Source organism: Eptesicus fuscus, chromosome 12, assembly GCF_027574615.1.
Source record: "Eptesicus fuscus isolate TK198812 chromosome 12, DD_ASM_mEF_20220401, whole genome shotgun sequence".
NCBI classification, from domain to species: Eukaryota; Metazoa; Chordata; class Mammalia; order Chiroptera; family Vespertilionidae; genus Eptesicus; species Eptesicus fuscus.
In genome coordinates, this window is record NC_072484.1 from 81,069,555 (window position 1) to 81,095,463 (window position 25,909).

Here is a 25,909-nt window from a genome sequence, read left to right on the forward strand (position 1 = left end):
AGTTAAACACTTGGTAGGAAATTACAAGCACAAGAGAAAGGAAGGAAGCCTCATCAAGGTATGATGCAATCGCCTCTGTAGAGCCTGGCAGGGCACAGGGGAACCTGAATCCGGAGCCTGCATGAGGGTAAGATTTGATGCTGAGTTCCTGTGTTTGAACTTGGCACTACCACATTTTACATATGACCAAAGAATTAGTCTACCTTTTGCCTTAAACCCAAGAAGATGTTGAAAGAGTTCATGAAATGGAAACTGTGAGAAGAGGATAACCAAGTCATCTTCATTAAGGAGAATCCAACCAGTCTCAGGGTCTTCATCCTAAAGAAAAAGATGCAAAAAGCATGTCCACTGATTTGATCAGATCACACCAGGGCCTAGAGTTACAGAAGCTAAATTATCATAGGTCTCAATGGTACGTGTGTGGTATTCTCATGAGCCTTCATCAAATTCTTTTCCAGGACAGAGATTTATGACATCAGTTCTATGGATGGGATGTAAATCCCCAGAAATTGTGAGTACAATTTACGTGTATCTGGGTCATGTCCATTCAGTAATAACTAATCGGGGAAAAAAAATTCTTTACAGATCCACTAACCATGTGTATAGTAGAAAGAAAAATCAATGAGGGTTATCTTGAAAAAATGGATTTTGATCATTAAAGTCTCATCAAAAATAGAAAACCATCTCCTACTTTCAAATGAGAAGAACTCAGTAAGTTTGTAAGAGGCAAGGCAGAACTCTGGTAAGCTCCAGTTCTTTATGACACAGCCTCACATAATCTGTAGGTGAGATCTCAAGCTCAGAAAATTGTTTCTACAAAAAATACAATCCTAACATAAAGTTTATAACTGTAAATATTTCCAGGTTCTATTCTCCCAGCTCAATAGGGATGTATTCTAAAGTATCAGCATAGCACACTAGATCAGAGCACAGGCCCTAGAGGCTCCGCCACTTAGTAACTGTATGATTTGGAACAAATCCTTTCACCCCCCTGCACTTCAGTTTCCTCATCTATAATATGGGACCACAACAGCACCTGCTTCATGAGGTTGTTGGGAGAATTAAGTGAGATAATATGTGGAAAGTGCTTAGAACAATACTTGGCACATAAGAAGAGCTCAAAAATGATTAATCAAAATAATGCAGACATGACGAGTTACCTCTTCTCCTCCTTCATCTACTAGTGTCCACGACCCAGATGCAGGCCCCGAGGTGGATGGCTTCCCCTCACTGGGCTTCATGTGACACAGGAACTCTGCTCGATTTCTAAAGGACAAGTGACATCACTCCAATCACAAACACAGACAGCCCACACGCATGCATTCTGGATCACTTACTGACGCTGAAGTGTCAGACATTGACCCAATCTTCAAATGGTTTAAATTAGTAAACAAGAAATGACTAAAACTCAAGGAGACCAAAATCTCACTAATTTCAGTGCAGAGACCACAAATGATGAGAGTAATTACATAAAAGCGGTTAAACAAATACCAGTCTTGCCCACAGTAGGACCTCAATACACATGGACTGCTGCAGTACCTTAACTCTAACCAGGCTTACAGAGTGTTGCCTGAGAGATGACTTTAAAAAATCATGCTTTAATTGAATAAAAAAGGATAATCCGCAGGTAATGCAGAAGCTTGTTTAAAGTGCGCGCATGCGCGCGCACACACACACAAATATATCTAAATGCAAAAACATTTTTAAGACAAATCATATGTACCTTGTATCTAAGAAGTTAAAGAGGAATCAGGACGAGTTCCTGCCAGCCAGATTTTCACATGGTGTTGGCTGGATTGGTGACCAGGTGCAGCCAGAGAAGTTTCTTCTCTGAGACCACAACCCGGTTCTGAGTCCTCTGTTCCTTCCTCTCTGGCCTGACCCTGAACATCATACATTCCTTCCCTTAACCAGGAAGTTTCTTCTATGATCTCTAGCTCTGTAGCTCTAGAGCTGCCTTTCAACTCAAGAAGCTCCAGTCCTGAAGCTCCGAGTGTCCACTGGTATCTGTCACTTGTATATCCAATTGTATATAGGCCTCAACGACCTCCAATTTTCCTCCTTACAAAAGAGCCCTCCCTTCTGTCTCTACTGCCTGTTAGGGCTGCCAATACCCTCTCTATCACTAGAACTCAGAAGTCTATGGAGTTATATCTGAAGCACTCCTTTCCCAGATTTTCTTTTATCAGCTACCTCATCCTTCCCTGGGGAGATGACTTTAGGTTCCCCTCTTTCCCTTTCCCACTACTATTACCCCAACTCCGGCCTGAAGGCACACAAACGTTCCAACACTGAGAGCCAGTGGTGGTAACACTGTTCAAGGTTACCTAGACACAGACTCTGCCTTCTCCCCAATTAAGGATGTGTCTGTCCTCTTGATGCTGGGTTGGGTCCAAGGGCCAGGAGAGCCAGACGTCCATAACTGTAATTCAGCTGCCTACTTTCTGCCTCCAGTTGAGGGTAAACTTCCTTAAATATAACTTTTATCCTTGTTCAAAGAACCTTCAATTGCCACAAAGGCCAGACCATATCAAATCTAAATCCCTTTGTCTTAATGTCAAGGCCTTTTCTAATCCAACTCAGCCTATTCATCTGTTACCATCCCAGCCATGCTGTCCTCCTACCTGTCCCGGCACAGCTATCCTCACCTGCACTTTGGGCCACTGCTCACTGTTCTCCTCACTACAATGCCCTCTACTCCTTCTCTCCTACTGGAATCCATTCCATTCTTCCAACCCAACTCCTCCACTCTGACCCTGACAACTCCACTCTACTCTCTTTATTCTCATTTCGCCAAACATGGCTTCACAATTCAGCACTTAAATCTCTGTGGGGTTTATTTCCTTTTTCACGAAAGCTGTTCTTCGAAGAAACAGGTCATCTTTTGTCTCTCCCCACAGTATCTTTCACAATGACATATAAGACAGGAGAGGCAAACCCACCAAAAGGGAGACCAAAAAGTGTTAATGGGGTCACTTTGGGACAAAGGGCATCAAACCCAAAGAAGGTCTGCAATGTTAAATTCTGGAATGCTGACACAGCCCTTGATAGTTCTTTGGATATGGACAATTTAGGGGAAGTCAATCCTTTGACAAAAGAGCATTTCAATTTCCACTTCAAAAAGATCTTCCACACTTACTTGACAGGAGACATTAGCAGGGCAAGGGACTGCATAAAATGAAAGACCCCTGAGGGGTTATCCAAAACTTTGATCTGAAATCAGAAAAGGAAAAAGCATACTGTAGAAAACCAACAACGCAAGTATCCATAATCTTAGTTCACAGGAATTTGAGAAAGGGAGCTGTTAAGACAGCAAAGATGGAACTGGCACCTAACCCACAAGAGTGAGAACACAGCTCACGGTTACCTGGCAGGACTGATGCAGATGTACTTAAAGAGAGAGGTAGCTGAGCAGTTTACATCAATTACCTGAACAATATGGGTCAAAGGACAATACTGCTATTTTAATCCAAAGATAAACAAAATTTAAAAATTCTCCTTCTACCTAAAAAAATTTCAAACATCACCCTGGCTGGATAGCTCAGTTGATTAGACTGTCATCCCAATATGCCAGGTTGCAGGTTTGATCCCTGGTCATTGCATATACAAGAAGCAACCAATGAATGCATAAATAAGTGAAACAACAGATCAATGTTTCTCTCTCTCCCTCTTCCTCTCTCTCTAAAATCAATAAATAAATGTTACTTTTTTAAAAATTCAAACTTCTTGCCACTAGAAATCCTAAAGGAAAGGTAATGGTCAAGAGGTTGAACTTGGCATACACTTGGCTTCTACTCATCTGAGTGATTCCTACTAGTAACAAAACAACCCAAAGGCAAGCAGCAGAGGAAAGTCTATAAACCATAGAACCCACGCCTAAGTTAATTATATGAGAGTTGATCACACAGACCTGGACATATGCCAGTATTAATAAACTTTGAGATGCTGGTAGTTTCTGCTTCACCTGTACCAACTGTGGTGTGAAGTGGATTAATTTAGGGAGCGGTGTTGAGCATTACAGAAAAAAGTCGGAGAGAGCCTTCCCACACAGAAATTTTACAGAATTAAATACCACTGAACCTACCAAGCCAGACTACAACTGAACTTTTGCAGTTCTACTTCATTTCATCAATTACGGGTGGCCTAAGAACTTCTAGCATAAAAGAACTCCTATAAATATATTCTGGATGTATTTTAAGAATTTTCTCTGAAATATCAATATTTTTTTAACTAGCCTTCTTTAAAAGCAATTTCTTTAGAAAAAATGTTTAACAAAATCTCCCTCCCATATCGCTCAAAACCAGAAGAATATTCATCAAACCTGAATGAAAGGAACAGCCCATTTACTAACACCAGCTGGGCATCGAAGAATATGGTTTAGAAGGAAGAGATGATCTCCAAGACAGCCAACTCTTTGCAACACTGATACCTGTACAACAAAGGACATATAGTTTCACGATTTTTAAAAAGAAGACTGTATCTAGTTGTCTGGTGCAGTGTTCGGCAAACTCATTAGTCAACAGAGCCAAATACCAACAGTACAACGATTGAAATTTCTTTTGAGAGCCAAATTTTTTAAACTTAACCTTCTTCTAATGCCACTTCTTCAAAATAGACTCGCCCAGGCCCGTGGTATTTTGTGGAAGAGCCACACTCAAGGGGCCAAAGAGCCGCATGTGGCTCGTGAGCCGCGGTTTGCCGACCACTGGTCTAGTGAAATCACTTATCTGATGTTTATATACATGTGATCTTTCCAAAGAGGAACCAGACCTAAGATATACTATTCACTGGTTGAGTTTCTACCATGAAGGCACACAGAGGCCTATGAAGCTATGAGTACTTATGATAAAAATATCTTCCGTCGTTTCTCTGCAACAATTGTACAGCTGGCAAATTACAAATCACTAACATTCCTGGCCATCTGTGAATAGACAGAAGTCAAGTACTTTAATCTATTCTCAGTTAGTAATAGTTTCTCAAATACAAAAAAGTATATTTGGAACCTCATCCATATTTAAGAACTTTAGTATGAACTCCAAAAAAAAAGCACCCAAGGCATCCCATTAAGAAATATAACCAATAAGCAAATAACCTTCCCTATAACACACCTAACATCTTTCCTACATTTTTTCGAACATCTTTCTTTTTCCCCTTAAAAAAATTTTAAAGTATGACTAAGTGCAAGATTAAACATAAAATAATAAAAAGAAATATAGAAAATTTTTAGTTCAGATACCTATATTATAAATATGAATCTAGTCTTAAATGTAGGCTTCACACATTTCTATTTCTTCCTAAGTTGAAGCTAGAAATCATTTAACATAAAGTTTATCAGAGAGAAAAGCACTTTTTAATATATATTCTTAATATATATTTTAATATATATTTTTTACTTTAAATGATCCTAATATAATATACTTCCAGATATAAAAAAGCACTGTGTTTAACAATGCAGTAGATAAATATAACTTAATTCCATGTGTCATGATGAAAGATAATGTCACTAATAAATTAAATGAATTAGCTGAAGAAACTGTTGGAGAAAAACTATAATGAAAGAATAAATAATTAAGTTATCAGGGAAATAAAAGAAAAACTATTGTATTTATTTCTATTGCTTTACCAATTTTTGCAGCCAGAGAAGAATATCATCACGGAACTGAGTATCTTCATTAACTCGCCTGGTGAACATGAATAAGACACTAATGCACTCCTTCAGTTGACACAGATCAGAGGGAATGCTCTCTACCTGTTTAGAAGCTATAAATTAAAGAGAGAATTAAATGAATCCCATATAAATGGTATTTGGGGGGAGGGGATATTTATTATCTTCACTTTAAAAAAGTACTCTTTAAAATATTTTAGATAAAAATCCAAGAAAAGCTGCATCAAAAATATTTGAATTTCTAGTAAATATGTAAACCAAAAAAGTATTTAACTTTGTGAAGTATTTCAAAGCAAGAGAAAAATTAACTTCATTAAAATTTATTTTTTATTTTAAAAGCAGCAGCCCTAGCCGGTTTGGCTCAGTGGATAGAGCATCAGACTAAAGGGTCCCAGATTTGATTCCAGCCAAGAGCACATTCCTGGGTTGCGAGCTCAATCCCTAGTGGGGAGGTGTGCAAGAGGCAGCCAATCAATGATTCTTTCTCATCATTGATGTTTCTCTCTCTCTGTCTCTCTCCCTTCCTCTCTGAAATCAATAAAAAAAATATATATTAAAAAGCAGATCTGTGGCCCAGCCCCAGCTCTTTGATTAGTTATGAGAACAAGATGGGGTGGGGAGGATTTTTTACTTTAAATGATCCTAATATATTATACTTCCAGATATAAAAAATACATGATTCAATTAGTATAATTAATACTTTACACACAATATAGTAAAGCCTAATTTCTTAAAACCCAAAATAAGATGAAAATTTCAGAATATTAGATCCTCTGATGAAAATTAAATACAATAAATAACAGCCCAATAAGCTGGACAAGTAAAAATAAAGTGCAAGCGACAGAGAATGAAAAAAGTATCCCGATTAATCAGTTTACAATCAAAAACTCTACTTGGACCTCACTTGGTCCAAGCACGTAAATTAGAAAAATAAGGGACATTAAGGATAAAGTGTGAGCTTGCTGGCTTCCTGGGGAAGCAGGAGACAACAGCGGTGGGTAAGGTAGATCTCACACTGTTCCCTGAAAATGTGAGAAAGGCAAGTCACAATCCTATATTGTACCAGAAGTACAATGGTACCTTGTAATACCAATTAATGCACAATCAATTCAACCAGATTGTACCTCTCAATTTTTTTTGGCATTTCAGACTACAAAAGTGAGACTTTCATTACTTACACACCTCGGCCTTGCTGATGAACTGCTAATGGTCTCAGAACAGCTGAACTATTAAGCAATGTATAAATGTAAGACTCCACTTGCAACCTTGAGAGCACAGACGTGTAGGAGTGCAGGGCCAGGGTCTGGTGGAGGTGCTCAGATTTGGCATCAAATAGCTTCTTTAGCTCCCCCAGTGCATTTTCACTCATCTCTACTCTTTGGTAGCGATGATAGCCTGAAACTTTCACTTGATCTGCACAGATACCCTAGCAGTGGACAAAAGGGTAAAATATGAAACCAGTTACTCTTTAGACTTTAAATAATCAGACAGCAGGTATACGACGCATAGGCTTCAGCACCATCTTCAACATGCTTATAAATCATGGTGAGAGGGCAATAATACCACATAGAGAACAATAAAGTATAGAATCACATGCCAGGGAGTATAGAGCCGAGTATACTGCCAATCACCCATGAATCACAAGTTCAGAGAAGAGAAACCCTAAGAAGTAGGTGGGGAAAGGTACAAGAAATATCAGAGCTTGTCCCTAAGACTCTCATGATTGATGACCTACTTCTACTTTACAAACCCGCTAAGGTCCATGTGATATACCCGTCAAGTGCAAGGGACCTCAAAATATCTCTGTACTTATCTCACCATTCATTGTGATTGTGCTCAAAAGAAACTCCTTTCCTTTCCAATACTAACACTGCCTGCTGTGTTGTTGTTTCTAACCTCTTTTTCAATATCCCCAAATGTTTCCCTCTCCACAGACTCCTTCCTATCTACAAAGAGATACACAGGTATCCCAATGAACGAGAGGATCCCGTGTTTCTCCCTGATATCATCTCATTTCCCTTCAATGACAAGCTTCTCTAGAGTGGCCTTCTCTTCCCTGCCATTCCTTCCAAGCCACTATGAAATGGCTTTCCTGATGGTCACCATGGTGTCCATAGGGACACAGCTAACTGCCTCCCCTGTTTCCTCATCTCCTCTTAACCTTGTTCCATGAATCATCCTCTCCTTGATACTCTCTACACATTAAATATTCTTGCCATTATGCCCAAGGTCACAAACTAAAAAGTCCACAGGATGAATTTGACTTGGACACATGATTTGCTTAGCCTCTACTCGTGTGTGTGTGTGTGTGTGTGTGTGTGTGTGTGTGTGTGTGTGTGAATTAGTTGCCAGCATTAACAAATCAAGATCCCTCACATTTGGAAAATCGTAAGATGTGACAATGCTGGATCAACACAACCTCACAGCAATAATCAGCTAGAACTCAACAGCAGCTGTCCCTACTGGACCAGACATGGGTTTACTCAGTGACCACTACCCCTCTCAGCCTGCGTCATCTCTTCAGTTACATGGCCCTTGCAGGTGCCTGAGTACGATTCCTGCAGTATGCTACTCAGCTAAGACAGGCTCAGTGTGGGTGTAAGGAGCAGACTCCAGACCTAGAGGGCATCAAGGGAAGAGCAGTTCCCCAGGCTCCAGAAAGCTTAACAGAACACTAGTCAAAATACCTGTACAGACAGCTGTTCCTCCTTAAAGTGCCAGAGTCGACTTTTAGCATTTTGGCAATCAGATGTCAGAGCAAACAGCTCAGCTTCAGCCAGAAGCAGCTGCTTCCTACATCGTGAATAGTTCAAAAGCAACTCATAAAATTCATGCCTGTCTTGATGAGCCATGCTGTCAAATTCTTCTAAATATGACTCAACATTTTCCAGCCATGAACCAGGCTCAAAGATTTTTAGCTGTTCTTTAGTAAATGGTACTACTTCTGGTTGAGATGGGAGCTCCGGGTAGAGTCTCTCATTATGGAGCAAGGGTTTCGGGGCCACCAAAGTTGGCACTTCAGCAATTTCAGCTGGCAGCTGGGGATACAGTTTTTTCACTCTAGGTGGCTGGAAAATGTCCATAGCTTCACAAGAACTCTGCAAGCCAACATTTTGTAGCACCTTTGAAGAAAGATTCAAGGCTTGCTTGTCTTCTTTGCTATGCTGAGTTTCTCTGACCTGTAAATGTTCCATTTCCTGCTGATTATAAGAAAAACTAGATTGCAGTGTGCTTTCAGAAGGTCCACAGTGTACCAATTTACTTTCCTCTACTTCTGTAAAGTTCTTGGGGGTTCCTACTTTGGTTCCAACATTGTCTCCAGGGTCAACCTTCAGCTTGATTGCATCACCCCCAACACAGGCTCCAACCTCCTCTCCTTCTTTTAGGATCTCTGTGTTCCATGTCAGGGACCCTTCATTAGTTATAGTTAAGGAGGAGAGTGGTACATCAAACATTTCACTTTCATCTTGTCCATGGGCATCATGGTGGAGCTCGGAATCAGTTAACACCTTCGGCTGGTCTCCTGTGAGTTCACAAGCTGGAGTAGGGATTTCCAGCTCTCTGGAGCTGTTTAAAAGGGAGACTTCATCTAACTCTTCCCTCTGAAGAGTTTCAGATTTCTTCTTTTCCTAAAAACAAGGTTTATACAGTGAAATAACTTACAATAGTAACCAATGTTTTCAATGAGGAATTTTAAACTTACATATAAAAATCTAAATTTTCTCATTCTAAACTGCCTTTTTTAAAAAAGAAATTAACAAGCTGATAAGAAAACACAAGGGACCCAAAACAGACAAAACAATCTTGAAAAGAAGAACAAAGTTGGAAAACTGATAGTTTGCTTTTTCTTTTTCAATTTCAAAGCCAACTACAATAGTATTACTACAGTGTGGTTCTAACACATCAGTAGACAGATAAATGGAACAAAATTGAGAATCCAGAAATAAACCCTACCTTTTAAGGTCAATTGATTTTCAACAAGAATGCCAAGACAATGGGGGGGAAATGGCACTGAACAACTAATATCAAAAAATGAAACTGAACCCCTATCATATATAAAAATTAACTCAAAGAAAATCATACAACTAATCCTATATAATAAAGACGTAATATGCAAATTGACCCTCACACCCTCACACAAGATGGCCGCCCCCATGTGGTCAAAGATGGCTGCCACAAGATGGCCAGCAGGGGAGGGTAGTTGTGGGTGATCAGGCCAGCAGGGCAGGGCAGTTAGGGGCAACCAGGCCAGCAGGGGAGGGCAGTTTGGGGCGATCGAGCCGGCAGGGGTGGGCAGTTGGGGGTGACCGGGTCTGCAGGGGAGGGCAGTGGGGGCACCAGGCTGGCAGGGGAGGGCAGTTGGGGGCAATTGGGCCAGCAGGGGAGCAGTTAGGCATCAATCAGGTTGGCAGGCAGGTGAGCAGTTGGGAGCCAGCAGTCCTGGATTGTGAGAGGGATGTCCGACTGCCCGTTTAGGCCCAATCCCACAGGGATCAAATGAGATGAGGCACGGGAAAATGCTTCACAAACATTTGGTTAAACTGTAAAATGTTTGCCCTGGCTATAAAGCAAGACGGGTTTCTGGGCTGAAGAAACTCCAAGGAGGCTAGTCGCTAGGGAGAGGAAGCCGGGCGTTGCTACGTGACGTCATTACCCGGCATCCACAGTGACTGTTTCTGGGCTGGGCTGTGGGTGCATTTTGCGCCATGGGGTCTTGGCAGCGCTGGCTGCGATTTGGTGGGTTGTCGCTCCGGGGTGGTGGTGGGGCCTGTGTCCCACTTGGGGGAAGCCTGGTGTTGCTTTGCTGGTGCCACCTTTTGGTCTACAGGATGATGCTCCAACTGAGTCACACTGGCCAGAGTTGAAATAATCCTCTCTTAATTTCTTAGTCCCACCCTTCTTCTGCCTATAAAGCCTTTCATTTTGTTCAACTCCTCAGAGGACCCTTCTAGTTGCTAGATGGAATGCTTCCCAATTCCCGAATCACTTAATAAAGACTATTAGGTCTTCAAATTTACTGGTTAGATTTCTTTAAGAGAACTCTTCTAACTCAATAATAAAGAGATAAATAAGTCAATTTAAAAATAGGCAAAGGAACTGAATAAACATTTCTCCAAAGAAGATATACAAATGACACATAACAAGATGCTCAATATCATTAGCCATTAGAGAAATGCAAATCAAACTCACAATGAGATGCCACCAGGATGACTATTTAAAGTCAGATAATAAGTAGTGACAAGGATGTAGAGAAATTAGAATCCTCACACAATGCTATAGGGAATGTAGCAAGATGAAGCCACTATGCAAAACAACTTGACAGTTCCTAATTGTGGCGAAGGTTGAACAACCCTGTGATCATACTAAAAACCATTGAATTATACACTTTAGATAGGTGAATTGTATAGTATATGAATTATAGCTCAATAAAGCTGTTAAAAACAAACCTAAGAGATTTTAAACACTTACTGAGTTGAGAAATAAAGAAAAGTAAGCAAGTCGAGACTGGACTAGTGAATAGAAGGAAAATTTTTAGTTCTCTTTTCTGAAACTCTGAGACCTCTGGGAGGATAAATGCTAACTAGAAGAGAAGATAAGCTGGAAGCAGGCGCATGACAGGCCACATGATCAAGTGCACCGAAAACAGCCACACCTCCTCCAAGCCACAGGCTACGTCATCCTTCCTCTCCAGCCCATCCCTCATGCAGTTTTTAACCTCCTCGGGTCACTCTCGCTCCACTCCGACTCCACCTCCCCCTTCCACTCTCCCCATTGCAGGACTGCCCTTGCAATTTCAAATTCTCACCCTCTGTAAACAAAATAAAGCCTCCAGCTGCTACTCCCGAACTTGCTGCCCACTTCCATCAGATCTACCTTGCAAGGAATAATCATAACCATAATAATAGCAACAGATAATGTAGTTAGATAATCAACTAGAGAATTTTTAAAAGCTTCTAGCCCTCCAGGGAAGAATCAGAAGCCTTTAGATTTTATTTTCCCTGGGAGAACTTAATGCTTCTCATGGTTTCAAAAGTGGGACCAAAGAAAACTCTCTACCTATGGAGACAGGAAAGTTAGGTCCAAAGAGGAATTAACAGAGAGTTGTCCCAGGGAAAAAGGTGGGGAAGAGGGAGAAGCTGAAGATGTAACTGGAAAAATGGACTAGCAGATCAGAGAAGGGCAGAGGGAGGGAAGGATGGACAATGGTAATCTTACCGTTGTAACTAGCTAGCTAAAATTAAAACAGGAAGAGAGTGCCCTAGCCAGTTTGGCTCAGTGGATAAAGCATTGAGCCTCAGACTGAAGGGTCTGATCTGCCTTTGATTTTTGACACTGTGTTCAATAAATGTTTCTTAGGCCTCTTTGGCTCTGGATCTGCCTTTGATTTTATGCCTCTTTGGATCTTATGCTTCTTTGGATCCGATCTGCTTTTGACTTTTGACACTGTGTTCAATAAACGTTTCTTGAGACAACAGTGATGATCACCTATAATTTGCAAAAATTAAGTACCAACTACATGCTGAGCTCCGTCCTAGGTACAGCATCCTAATATGAAATTATTGAGTTATCCAACAAATATTTATACTTACCATGTACTCTGGCACATTTAGAAGTTTGTTTTTTTTGCCCCAGCTGTTGCCTCTGCCTAGACATCCTCCCCCAATATTCACATAGCTAACTACCTGATCTCTTTCATGTCTTTATATAAATGTCACCTTCACTAAGAATCACCTTGACAACCTATTTAAAATTTCATCCCATCCTAATATCTCACCATTACTCCTTTCCTGGCTCTTTTCCTTTTTTCCACAGCATTTACCATCTTCTAACATGATATATTTTATTTGTTTGTAAAGGGTTTTTTGTTTATTTGTTTTCTCCCTCTAGAATGCAAGCTCCATTAAGGTCAGGTTCTTTGTTTTTTCTTCTATTAGTCCCAAATGCCTAGAACAGTTTCTGGGACATAGTAGGAGAAGGTGATCAATGAGTGTTTCTTCAACAAATGAATGACTGTTGAGAGGCACAAAAGGAGCTACATAATAATATACAGTATCTCCCAACTTCATTCCTATAATCACTAACGCGAAAGGGAGGGACTAAGAGGTACAAATCATCTAAGCTGAAGAGCAACAGGGGATAGGGGTTTAAAAACTCTGTTATCAGCTTTCTGGGCCACAACTCAGTCTATCCTTAGCAATTACCATATACTCTCACTATTAATGAGTTGTCGGCATTAGAATTTAAAATTAATTATAAAATACTTTCCATGGCTATAAAATATACTGCTTCTACAAAATAAGTCCAATCTAAAAATCTACTGTTCTTAACCTATAATCTACCAAGATCAATAAAGTCATGGTCTTCTGAGGTGGGGGATATATTTAGCAGATGATTTTTTTTTTAATGAAAATGTTATTAGGATTCACTCTTAGGTATCAGGTAATAACCACAACCTAACAATGTGAGGTCATCTACGAGGTGATTAACAATGAAGAATGCAGGTCAGCTACTGGGTAAAATCCAGAAGCCACTCAAACTATTCCAAAGACAATAGCACATGACACTACTCACTTCCTGAAGTGAGCCTTGGAACGACTTTATGAATCTGTAAATAGTTGCCAAATTATAGCACAGATGGCAAAGGTTTCATTAATGTAGGACTTTATGATCAATGCCAAACCATAACCAGTGCTAAGAAATGAATCTACTTACTCTAAAAGCAGAATTAATTTTCTAGATTGACAAGTATGAGGGCCTTGCAGGTATTGTGCACTTTTTTTCATTTGTTTCCTCATACCACTCAGGAAATCTACCAGACTAAATTCTTCTGAGTGACAAAGCTTGGAAATATTATTCAATACTGATATTTACTCCTTCATCCAACAAATATTACCAAGGGCCTACAAGAGCAGTGGAAGGTAATAGGAACAAGACAGACAGGACAGGTCCCTCCCTCAATGAGTCCACAGTTTAAGGGAAAATAGAGATGTCGACAAAGTAACTACAAGTGAAATGAATGACCTAAAGATGCAGAATGGTACTGATGGATGGGGGCAGGGAGGAGCTGGAAACAGACCTGAGCCTGAGGAGAAAAAAGCCAGATCACTGAGGGCCCTGAGTCCATGCTAAGGACTTTATGGACTCTAGCCTCTGGGCTACAGGAAAGCTTTGAAAGGTTTCAGGAGGAGAGTAATCAGTTTTTTTAAGTATCAATCCCTATCAATGCAGCTTTAGTTTAGACAATGGGCAGCAAGAATGAACATGGAGGCCAGTTTAGCCAAAAAAAAAAAAACTTCCTTGGAGGTTGTTGGTGCTTTGAGTTTTCTTACTAACTGCATGCCTTTCGGCTTACCATTTAACTTATCCACGCTTTAGTTTCATCATTCATTTTTTTAATAGAGATTAAGAATTAAGATTGTGTTCTCTATAGACTGATGTTTACATGTTAAGCACTATTGTATTCTAGGTTCAAGGGACCTTATGCATTGCTGACCACGGCTTTTTTCTTCCTCCTCTGTTTTGATAGTTCTTGCCCAATTAAGTGCAAAAGTATTTCTCTTAAAAATGTTTCTGAAATTAGGTAGCAAGATGGCTTTCTCCCCAAAGAGATGAGCCCAGCGAGGTACACTGATGCGCATGACTCCACTAGAGCCTTTTTAAAAGGCATCATAATGAAAGGGATTCACGTAAATCATGTATAACTTATTAAATATAGTATAGTACCTTTGAACACTAGTCTCCTGTTCAAGCCTTGTTCCCATGAGGAAATCAGATTTGGGTCTCATTTTTAAGTGACCCCTGCTCTGGAACATCACCCATTTGTAGAAATGAAAATTTCCTGTACTTGTAACACCATCCTCATGATTTCCTTAATGTAAATTCAGTTGCAGGTAAGCCAAAATTATCTAGGTCCAGCCATACAGGGGTAGCATTTAATCGGTTCAGTGTAAAATAAATGTCATTTCAGAAAATATATAGGAACAAAATGAAAACTCGGACCACACCTAAAAACAAGTCAACCTAAAAACACACCAAAACCACATGTCAGTCTAATCCGTTCCCCACTCCCGCCCCGCCCCTCCTCACCCCCCCCCCCCCCCACACACACACACACACCGCTCCACCCTGTGAGTCTCGCCCTAGTTTAACTTCTGGACATTCGTGCCCCTTCCCCCATCTTAAACAACCAGGATAATGATAAATAACTAGCACCACCAACACCTTGAATTTTAAAAGTGAAGAGGCCCATCACTTTCTGTCTGTCACTATCCACAAAGCCAAAGGAGACATTCTGTGCGTGGAGGAGAGGTTCCTTCTTTCTTTCCGCACAAGGAGGACTGGAAATGTTCTCAAATTATAAAGGAGAAAAGAGACAGATTCAAAGATGAGGCTGGGGCGAGAAAAGCTGCTTCATGGCAGGAATCCAGACCCAGCGAGGAAAGTCAAGAAGAGCCCAGCGAGGTCAGAGAAACAAAAAGCAAAAGCGGACTCCTGACAGTCTGGCAGGGGGCGTGGAGGAGGAACAGAGGGCCAGGATGGAGTCAGTGGTGGAATCAAATATGGGGAGGTGGGGGGCAGAGGATGCGAAGGACTCAGGGGATGGGTGGAGTTGGCCTGAGAGGCCCAAGAGAGGAAAAGGGAGACACACAGCCCCTGCAGGGTCTCGGAGGGGCGCGGGAGGGCGGGCGGAGGGATATCCTCACCTTGGTTTTAGTACGGCCGGCCTTGGCCTTGGCCCGGCGTGCGGGTCTCACGGCCTCAGCCATAGACCCTACGGCGTCGGGCGTCGCGGTTTGTTTTTGTCAACCCCCTGCGCTTCCCACAACCTGCCCAGCCCCGCCCCCCGGACTGTCACATGATCAAATCTCCACCACTCCCGGAGAAGGGGCGGCAACTCGGAGCCTCTACGGGCTGCAGCGTAGGACAAACCACTCCGGGAGAGCGTCTCACTGGATGCGGATGGCCACGCCCCTTTCGTCCAGGCCCCGCCCCCTGGCCCAGGTGCTCCGGGCCTCCAGGCTCCTAGGGGCGCGCTAATTCCTCTGAGCTGCTTTGGGTCGCGGGGAGCGGCGGGGCGCGGGCCGTCCGCCTGACAGGTCGCGAGTCGGTTTCCCGAGCTCTGCCGAGCCACGCTCTGTCGGGATCCCCCGTGCGCTCGCACAGGTCAACCACGTTGGCTTAAAGGAGCCCGGGGAAAGGTGCTTGCCTGTTAACCTTATTTTGATAACCAGATCCAGTCAGCTTCAATCTCTGGTTTGCACTTAAGGAAAGAAACTTGATGTTCTTCGAAGTTCAGTTTCCTCTTTTGTAGAGGAGAATGGTGGTGCTTGCCTTTTCCGGTGTAATGAAGGTTAAATGGGCTAATCGTGAAAAGTGCATGGTAGTGGCAGGCATGTCAATAAATAGTAGTTATTATCATTACTATACAAATTCCCAGGAAAGAGACATTTGTCCTGAAGAAGGCAAAGGAAAAAGCAATAAAAGACCCATAAAATATTTTTTAAATATTTTTTACTGATTTCAGAGAGGAAGGGAGAGATAGAAACATCAATGAGAGAGAATCATTGATCGGCTGCCTTCTGCACGCGCGCCCCCCACCCCAACCCCGCCCCTCCACTGGGGATCGAACCGCGCACCCGGGCATGAGCCCTGACCCGAGAATCGACCGTGACCTCCGGATTCATAGGTCGATGCTCAACCACTGAACTACGCCTGGCAGGGCTATAAAAATATTCTTAATATAGATTTTACACGCCCTCTTCATTTAAAATTCCAGATGTGAAAATTTTGTCCCCATCTCCCTTTTCCAGTGCTACAATATATTTTTTCCAAAGCCCTTAATAACTCTTAAAATACTAAATAATTTGCTTAAAGGTTTGTGTCTGTTAATCTGGGTCGAATATAAAATCCTCAAGGGCAGTGTTCTTCGTTTTGTTCCTTGAGGCATCCCGATGGCTGCTAGACCACTGGCCAGCACATAGTAGATGCTCAGTTAATATTTGATGATTCGAATGAATGAATGTGAGTTGTTTTGTCTGATGTGGGATAAGATAGTTGGTGTGTATGGGAGGAAAAGAAAAACAACTATGAACTCACTGGTAGCATACCCTAGAATGTGTTAACATAAAAATATTCAAACCTGTGAATTTATTTGAGCCAAACTTTCGACAATTGCCAGGAAACAGAATCTCAACGAATTGGGATAATGCTCTGGAGAATGGCGGTTTTTCACCTTGTTTTATACCTTACAACCAAAAGAGGAGACATTAGTGGGTTACATGAAATCCATTGGTGATAGATTAGGGAGGTAGGAGAAAGCAAAGCGGTGGGGGGTGGGAGGGCGGGAATAACCTCTGGGATTGGATAAAAAGTAAAATGATAGACACATACTTCATTTACTTAGGTGGATACAGGATAGTTAACAGTCAAGATAACAATAACAATGAAGGAATTTGTGATATCTGTCCTGACACCCAGGGCATTTGGTTGTGCCCTGAGGGGTCCAGAAGAAAAGGGAAATTACAAGTAACCCTGACATTTCTATGATATGTTATCATAGATGCAAAAAGACAATAGGCTCAGTTAAGGTAAAGATTGACCTTGTCAGGGAAGATACTGGCCTAGGACGTGACTACCCACCATAAGTGCTTTTAGTTAAAGTTTTAATTTCAGACCATCCTTGTGGTTACTTTAGGTCTTAGAGTTTACAAGACTGCCATGCAGGCCTTCCCTGAACTTGTCAGGTCAGCATGTGGCCCCTTTCGTCCACAAATGAAAAAATCCAGGAATATGGCATGAGAAGTGGAAAGGACTTCAGAGATGCAACCTGCATAGTGTCTTGTTGAAGAGCTCATTAAACATATAAAATAAAGTTTTATGTATTTTGATCCCAAATCTTTAACAACAAAAAAGTTATCAAGCTACTAAGACTATATAGGCACTTTGTATATCCTGCGAGAGAGGGGGGTATAAGTGTATATAAAATTATCACAGGCAAAACTTGGCCAATATTTACAAAAATAATGTTTATACCACCACTACTATCCACAATTTTTGCTGGTATTTCTTCTGGTCTAGAAAACTCTCTCTGGCCTCTGCCAATTCAAATCCTTTTGGCCTTCAAAGCCCTCTAAGTGTCAGTCACTACTTAACAAAGCAGAACTGGCCCTACCTTCACTCCCCATGCTTTACAGCTTAGTTGGGAAGCAGACACAATGTATAGACAAATTGCAATAAATACTATATGACAGACTACGGGGAAAAGCAGGCATATTATGTGTTTATAAACTGAATTTGTTAGACTTTAGTAGAATTGTGTAAGAAGTTTTGTTTATTGGTCAGTTCAGGCAATAGAATAAATCAAAATATATTTCATACTGAAGTTTAAATGTTTGAAGAAATTTAAGTCATAAATGGGACTGATCGTTTAACAAAGTTTGGTTTGTTGAATTTGAGTTGACCAAACGTTAAAGTTCCCCTTTGAAAGTGGTTAGTTAAATGTATTAGATTTATAAATACAATATTAAGATTTATAAAGATAACTTGAAAACATAAGAAAAACTAATTTTAAAATGTGTATGACTTGAATACATTGAAGATTCATTTTTAAATAATTAATTTAAAAGGTTACTTTAAAAAATGATAAATGTATCTTCTATACGTAAATGCTTTCTGCAGTCACTCTAAAACAAAATCGCTTTGACAGCAAACAAGGTTAATTACTGGCCTAATTACTGCTGATTTCTAGGTGGTAATAATTACCATTTCCTGAGCTCTTGCCATCAGCCAGAAACTGTTCTGAGTACTTTTCACATAACTAATTTAATTCTCATAACAACCCTACAAAGTCAATAATTTTTATCGTTCTCATTTTATAGGCAGAGACTAAGGCTCAGAGAAGCTGAATTATTTGCCTAAGGTCACACAGCTAGTAAATGATGGAGCAGGGATTTGAACCAAAGCAGTTGTGTAGTATAAATGGACTTTAAGATAGGAAGCCAGGCTAGGTCTCTCCATTTTTACAATACTCTATACTTATACACTGAGGCCAAGAAGAATATCAGAAATATATTGTTTAAAAGACACTGGATTATTTATAATAGTCACAATGTTGACTGTTGGATATTAGGTTTATTTTTTTCTTCAAGTGTTCCTATAATAGTTTTATTTTATTGTTTAATAATATTTTTAAATTATAATATTCTTTAATATATTTTTATTGATTTCAGAGAGGAAGGGAGGAGAGACAGAAACATCAATGAGGAGAATCATTGATTGGCTGCCTCCTGCACGCCCCCTACTGGGGATAGAGCCTGCAACTGGGCATGTGCCCTTGACCCGAATCGAACCTGGGACCCTGCAGTCCGCAGGCTGATGCTCTATCCACTGAGCAAACCAGGTAGGGCTATAATATTTTTTAAATTGTCTGCAATCAGTGTAGAAGTACAGATAATAAAAAGTTAACACTCCTCACCCTAGAGTTAACCATTATTAACAGTGCAACATGCAACCTTTCACACTTTTCCTACCCATGTACAAATATCACATTATGAAATACTCTATGCATGTATTACCTGTGACCTTTTAATTTATAAATCTTGGAAATATTTCTTTGTCAGGGAAGATAGCTCTACTTCATTTTTCCTTTAATTAATTAAATGTTCCATAACTTTATTTAAACCAACTTCTGATGGTCATTGTTATTTCCAATTTTCCCACTAATAAAAACAATGCTTACAAGTGACCATACTTACATATTTTTGTGCATGTGTGCTTCTATAAGATAGATGCCTACCTACATTGCTGCTCAAAGAGACATTCTCATTTATTTTTATTTGGGGCAGTTTTATCATTGTATTCCACAATTAGCAGTTAGTTCTCATCCACATTAACTGTTTCTAGATTTTTGAAAGCGGGGACAGGTATGTAGGTGACCAACATACAGAGCTTGTTTGGTGAAGCTCATCCTTATTGTGTTCTGGACAACCGCACCGGACATTCCTTATTCCTTTGGCCCGGACAGCTTAGGTGAGCCTGGTGTCCATGCACACATCTGGAGCTCCCATCTCCTTCATGGCAAATTTCCAGATCTCTTCGAGTGCCTGAGGGGCCCACTTTTTGAAACCCACTCCATGGATGTGCCTGTGAAGGTTGATGGTGTATTCTCTGGTCACTATCTCGTTGATGGCAGAATGTCCCCTGTTCTTCTCACCGCCCTTCTTTGTGGGAGTCATTATTGCCGGGGCCAAGTTGGAAAGCTCTCATTTTTAATTTCAGTAAATATCAAAATGCCCTCCAGTGGGTTATATTAATTTTATTGCACTTTTCATAATTTAAAATAATTTTTAAGCTCAGAAAAACATTCCAATCAATTAAAAACAAAAACTAGACATTCATAAAAGGAGTATAATTCACATATTATATTACGGCATCCCCAAATGTAATATGACCATGATTCCTAAGTCAGCCAGCATCTGGAACAGCACTTGTCACAGGACTTCAGTGAAGGCTGCTGAACCTGGAAGGAGCCCAGGGTGGACCTTGCTCACGAAAATTAGATTCCAAGGATCTCTGTTGCCATCTGGTGGCAACTCCTCATTGGTGAAACCTCTTGTGACAATTTCCAAGAAGTCATTCATTCTAGTTAATTACTCCCTGTACATTATTCTGTATGAGGCATTATTTCATCATTCCTGGTTATTAAATGCATTTTAAAAATTATTTTTCAAAATCATGTTACTTCTAAATTATTTCAGTTTCTTGAGACAATTAGCTGGCAGTGAAAGTTATTATCAAAAATATCCAACCTACATTTTTTAAAAAGACTCTTGTATAGAGGGGATCTCTTCTGTTGATCTTTTACTTCTACAGGAAGAAAAACATAAAATTGTATTTTTCCTACTATTTTCCCTTTCATTATTTTATTTTCTAAGAAAAAAATTTAAATGAGTCATAGAAACAGTTATTTGCACCCCCGAAACATCAGACACTGCTGGTGTCCTGCTTGTATCCTCTGAGCATTTCTGAGGATGCAGACCCAAATTCCAGCAGCTAGCCCCTCTGAGCCTCAGTGCTCTCTTTGGCCACATGTATGACAGGATGAAAGTGCCAGGGGAATAATGCACTGAACTGAAAGCAACACTCAACCAGTGGCAGATGAGAGCTGCCATATAAATAGTTATAGGTTGAATTGTATCCCCAAGTATTTATATGTTGAAATACTAACCCCCAGCACTTCAGAATGTGACTTTATTTGGAAACTAGGTATTTTCCAGGGGTAATCAAATCAAAATGAAGTCATAAGGGTGGGCTCTCATTCAGTACAGCTGGTGTCCTTATAAAAAGGGGGGGATTGGGACACAGAAACACACACAGAGGGAAGACAGCCATCTACAAGGCAAGGATGCCTAGAGCAGATCCCTCCCTCCCAGCCCTCAGAAGAAGCCAGCCCTGCCGACATTCTGATTTTGGAATTCACAACTGTGAGGCAATAAATGTCTATCTTTTAAGCCACCTAATTTGTGGTACAGCAGCTTTAGCAAACTAAATACCCGGCTCCCTCACCCGACCTGTGGAAGAACTGAGGCAAGTGTTCTGTGCTATTTCCCAGAGTCCCCAGTGGGGGTCAGCTCATTTCCCACACTGGCAAGTATTTTTTCACTTCTCTTTCCTTTTTGACTTCCCATTTTAACACTGGTGTTCGCTGAACTCGCTTCCTAGATAAGCAACTTGATTTCAAGTCCCTGTCTCTAGACCTCCTTCTGGGGTAACCCAAACTAAGACAGAATTAGAAATGGAGCTCAGATGTCAGGATCAGATACTGGAATTAGATCCATTCCCAGTAAGACGGTAACAAGGGTCTCACTGTTTATGGAAGTAGAATGGTGAGAAACTCTAATCTAAAGCATCACAATTATTACTCATCTATGGTGAACCAGGGTAGGATTCAGGGGAAGGGCATCTACCATACTAGTATAGAAGCACACATGCACAAAAATATGTAAGTATGATCACTTGTAAGCATTGTTTTTATTAGTGGAAAAATTGGAAATAACAATAACCATCAGAAGTTGATTTAAATAAAGTTATGGAACACTTAATTAATTAAAGGAAAAATGAAGTAGAGCTATCTGCTCTTACAAGGAAATATCTCCAATATTTATAAATTAAAAAGTCACAGGTAATATATGCATAGACACTGACTGTTTCAGATATTTGAACATGAGCAGGAAATGTGTGAAAGGTTAATAATGGTTAACTCTAGGGTGAGGAGTGTTAACTTTTTATTATATATACTTCTACACTGTTTGCTGACACATTTAAGATACCAACAGTCAGCCCAACCCACATGGCTCAGTGGTTGAGCATTGACTGATGAACCAGGAGGTCACGGTTTGATTCCCAGTCAGGGCACAAGCCCAGATTGTGGGCTGAATCCCCAGTGTGGGGTATGCAGGAAGCAGCCAATCTATGATTCTTTCTCATCATTGATGTTTCTATCTCTCTCTCCCTCTCCCTTCCTCTCTGAAATCGATAAAAATATTTTTTTTAAAAGATACCAACAGTCAGCATAGTAGCTCACATTTACTAAGTTTAACATCTATTTGGCTTTGTTCCCTTTACACTCTATTTCTCTCTCCACTGGCTGTTTCCCTATGTTCTCTTCTAGGTCACTATTCTTTCATATTTACTAACTAGAGGCCCAGAGCACAAAATAAATGCATGGGGGGGGGAGGGGGCGTGTCTCTCAGCCCGGCCTGCGCCCTCTCGCAGTCTGCAACCCCTCAGGGGATGTCCAACTGCCAGTTTAGGCCTAATCCCTGCGCTGATCGGGCCTAAGCAGAGAGTCGGACATCTCTCTCACAGTCCAGGACCCCTCAGGGGATGTAGCAGTGTGCCAAGTGGCAGGTGCCCAGGAAGGAGCCCAAACCAGGGTCAGGGGGGCAGCTCCTGCATTGAGCGTCTGCCCCCTTGGTGGTCAGTGCACATCAGAGCGACCAGTCGTTCAGGTCATTCTGCCGTAAGGGTCGCTTAGGCTATTATATATACAGATATGTGTCATGGTCTCAGGATGCAGCTGGAAAAAGGATAGAAAGGGGCCCTGCTCTCATGGAGGTTAAGGTCTAGGAGGGAAACCCAACCTTGAACAACTGATTTCAAGAGCGAATCATATAATAACAAGAAAAATGTGGGAAGGAGGAAGGGTATAGCAGTGGGGTCCCTGAGGAAGTGCTTTGAAGCTGGCACCTGGAGGATTAGTAGGAAGTGGCATGGCACCAGTCTCCACGCAGGTTCCCTCAATGGCAGTCTGTCCTTCTGTAGTCTAACCATGGCAAGGGTGGCAAAGGGCCAAATAGCACTTGGGAGAGAGAGATGATCAACACAAAAATGCAAAGTAAGTCCCAAATCACCAAGAACCTTTATTTCACTTATATCAAACTGAAAGAGCAATTAAAATAAAAATACACTCAATTCATAAAACACTTTTACATCAATCACGCTTACTAATAGAAAAGTGAAATCCCTGAGGAGTTGCCCATAATAAATAAAGCACTTAGGATGTGCTGAGTTCGAAGGAAAATGTCCTGAGACTGTTCAATTTGGGGAAGTCAAAGGCCCTTTGCAAACTTCAATTTCTCAAAAGGATATCCAACTGCTGCAAGTTTCCTGTCATGACAAGAAGCTGCCACTTTCAATAGCACCTTACATGAAAAGAGGGAAAATAATCCAGCTTCTTTCTATCAACTTGCCCATAGCTCTGGGAAAGCTACTGCACAGAGCAGGAGAGGACAATATTTGCCTTGTGGGAACGGAATTTTACAACATACTGAATAAGTACTAGTGCTATTTTAACTTGTCATGAACTAAAATGAACCGCTTTCTCAGTACGCGAGTGTTGTACAAAAGGAACATAATCTCCCTGTTGTTTGTGGGGGACAAAAGAAGACCCGGGGTTTTTTTGTGAAAGGGTAAGGTTGATGCTTTAAAGAAGACCCAGGACTGAGGGCTGGCTTTGTAACTCTAAATTTCTCTTCAGTTAATAGTCAAAATATCACATCTCATTGATTCGAGGATGTACTTTTTTCTTTACACACTTCAGCATCTCAAATTCAAATGGGCTTGGCCAATTAACTATTACAAGTTAACTGTCAACTCTCTCGCACCCTTCTTTCTTAGTGGTATATATAATAGTACATTTTATACTAGATGCTTCTTCATTCAATTAAATATGGTGCTGTGTAGCTCAGGAGACACAGTAAGCCACATAAAAATAAATCTGACATTTAAACCCTGGTAGTTTTCCCAACTGAGAAGATGCCAGCAAAAACATTTGGCGTCTTACATTTCAACATGAGCATCAGCGCCTCAGAAAGGGTTAGAAGAACGCTGATGTGGGCTGAGCTCGCACTCTAGTTCTGGTTCTGTCCAGAACCAGCTGGGACAACAGTAAGGAAATTGATTTCACACTTTTGGGTCTCAGTTCCTCATCTGTAAAATGATCAAGTTCGATCAGAGGGCCTCTAAGTCTTCCAGCCAAAAAGGAAGGTGATTTTAAATCTTGCACCTTTGAGAGTGTGTCACTGCGGAAATGCCATAGCACGCTGCCCCAAAGCCCTAGGAGCTTCTTGTGCAGGCTGATGCTCAGACACCTCTCCAGCCATCCCTGCTCCCCATCCCCCAAGAGTCAAGGCTCCAAATCCAGAGACTGTTCTGGCTCAAGTAAGAAACGCAATTCATCCACAACTTTAGTAACTGATTGGGAAAGGATCACTCTTGAGTCTAGGCCAGTTTGTCGACTTCTTTTAGAAACTGCAGAACTCTACTAGCTAAGTTAAACTAAATGTCTACCATGAATTTAAAATATCAAAAAATTACAGCAGGGTTCACTTCAAAGTCCTCATGATTGACATAATTTCTATGGATTCAGCTGCTTTGAGTGCCTCCTTCCGGGCCAGAGAAGCACCAGCCAGAAAAAGCTCTGTTTTCTGAAAGAAAATAACAAAGAAATGTCATTTGAATTAACCATTCACCTCAGCACCCTGTTCCTACCTTGAGATTTTACTCAACATGAATAAAGGAAAACACATGGCAAGAAATGGGTATTCCAAATGAAAAATGAGATGTGATAATAGCATCCATCAGTTTATGGTAAACTAGAGGCCCAGTCACGACATTCGTGTACTGGGTGGGGAGGGGTGCCCTCGGGGGATTTCCGACTGATGGCTTAGGCCTAAGTTGCAGTCGGACACCCTTAGCGCTGCCACGGAGGCGGGCTCCCGCCACCACTGCTGCACTCTCCAGCCATCAGCCCAGCTTGTGGCTGAGCGGCGCTTCCCTGTGGGAGCGCATTGACCACCAGGGGACAGCTCCTGCGTTGAGCATCTGCCCCCTGGTGACCAGTGCATGTCATAGCGACCGGTCGTTCTGCTGTTTGGTAATTTGCATATTACCCTTTTATTATATAGGATAATACATGTATTTATATTTTTGATACACATATTTTTTAATTCAAACGTTATCATCTGACTTGGGGATGTAAAGTACAGCATAGAGAATATAGTCAACAATATTGTAATAACTATGTACAGTGTCAGGTGGGTACTTGAAATATCAGGGAGAACACTATGTAAAGTATATGACTGTCCAACCACTGTGCTGTACACAAAACCAGGAAGGGGGCAGAGAGATTGCTCCACTTCCATTATGACTTCCTGCATCCTACCTGCCTCTCCCATCATTCCCAGGAACACACTAAGATCAGAAATATGCAAGAGAAATAGAAGGAAGAGTATTTGAAGCTGTCAATGTTAACTGTATATTTTGGGGATGAGCAATAAATCTATGTTGGCCAAAAAAAATAAATAAATAAAAGGACAAAATATGTAAGAGGGTCAAATCTTTTTCTCATATGTTTTTATTGATTTTAGAGAAAGAGGAAGGGAGAGGGAGAGAAGAGGGAGGGACAGAGGGAGAAACATCCATTGGCTGCCTCTTGTACTGGGGATCAAGCCCACAATCAGAGCATGTGCCCTGACTGGGAATCGAACTGACTTTTTGGTGCATGGGATGACGCTCAACCAACTGAGCCACACTGGCCAGGGCAAGAAGATCAATTCTTTAAAACAGTTTTTAATTAAAGAAGTAATAAATCTTCATTGCAGACCAATTAAAACACATGGTCAAACAAAAAGAAAAACTATTACCTGTTTGGGAACATATCCTTTCAGACCTTTTCTTTGCTCA

At 41.1% G+C, this 25,909-nt stretch overlaps 2 protein-coding genes and 1 pseudogene across 2 annotated transcripts in view; all 3 read right to left on the reverse strand.

The window, feature by feature from the left end:
* Positions 1-15,443, reverse strand: part of EPG5 (ectopic P-granules 5 autophagy tethering factor) — an 83,668-nt gene extending 68,225 nt beyond the window's left edge. Inside the window, exons 1-8 of the mRNA XM_054723811.1 lie at positions 15,370-15,443; positions 8,353-9,294; positions 6,848-7,091; positions 5,624-5,760; positions 4,322-4,429; positions 3,140-3,213; positions 1,161-1,266; positions 204-318 (exon numbers count right to left, since the gene is read on the reverse strand). Coding sequence (XP_054579786.1) covers positions 204-318; positions 1,161-1,266; positions 3,140-3,213; positions 4,322-4,429; positions 5,624-5,760; positions 6,848-7,091; positions 8,353-9,294; positions 15,370-15,432 — 1,789 coding nt within the window. The 5' untranslated portion in view covers positions 15,433-15,443. The remainder of the gene's footprint in view (positions 1-203; positions 319-1,160; positions 1,267-3,139; positions 3,214-4,321; positions 4,430-5,623; positions 5,761-6,847; positions 7,092-8,352; positions 9,295-15,369) is intronic.
* A 4,094-nt stretch (positions 15,444-19,537) lies between these two features.
* LOC129150961 (60S ribosomal protein L31-like) lies at positions 19,538-19,899 on the reverse strand (annotated as a pseudogene).
* Positions 19,900-23,065: 3,166 nt separating this feature from the next.
* The window catches only part of PSTPIP2 (proline-serine-threonine phosphatase interacting protein 2), a 71,331-nt gene continuing 68,487 nt past the window's right edge, over positions 23,066-25,909 (reverse strand). The window contains exon 16 of the mRNA XM_054723603.1: positions 23,066-24,651. The gene's annotated coding sequence lies outside the window, so the exon portion shown is untranslated. The remainder of the gene's footprint in view (positions 24,652-25,909) is intronic.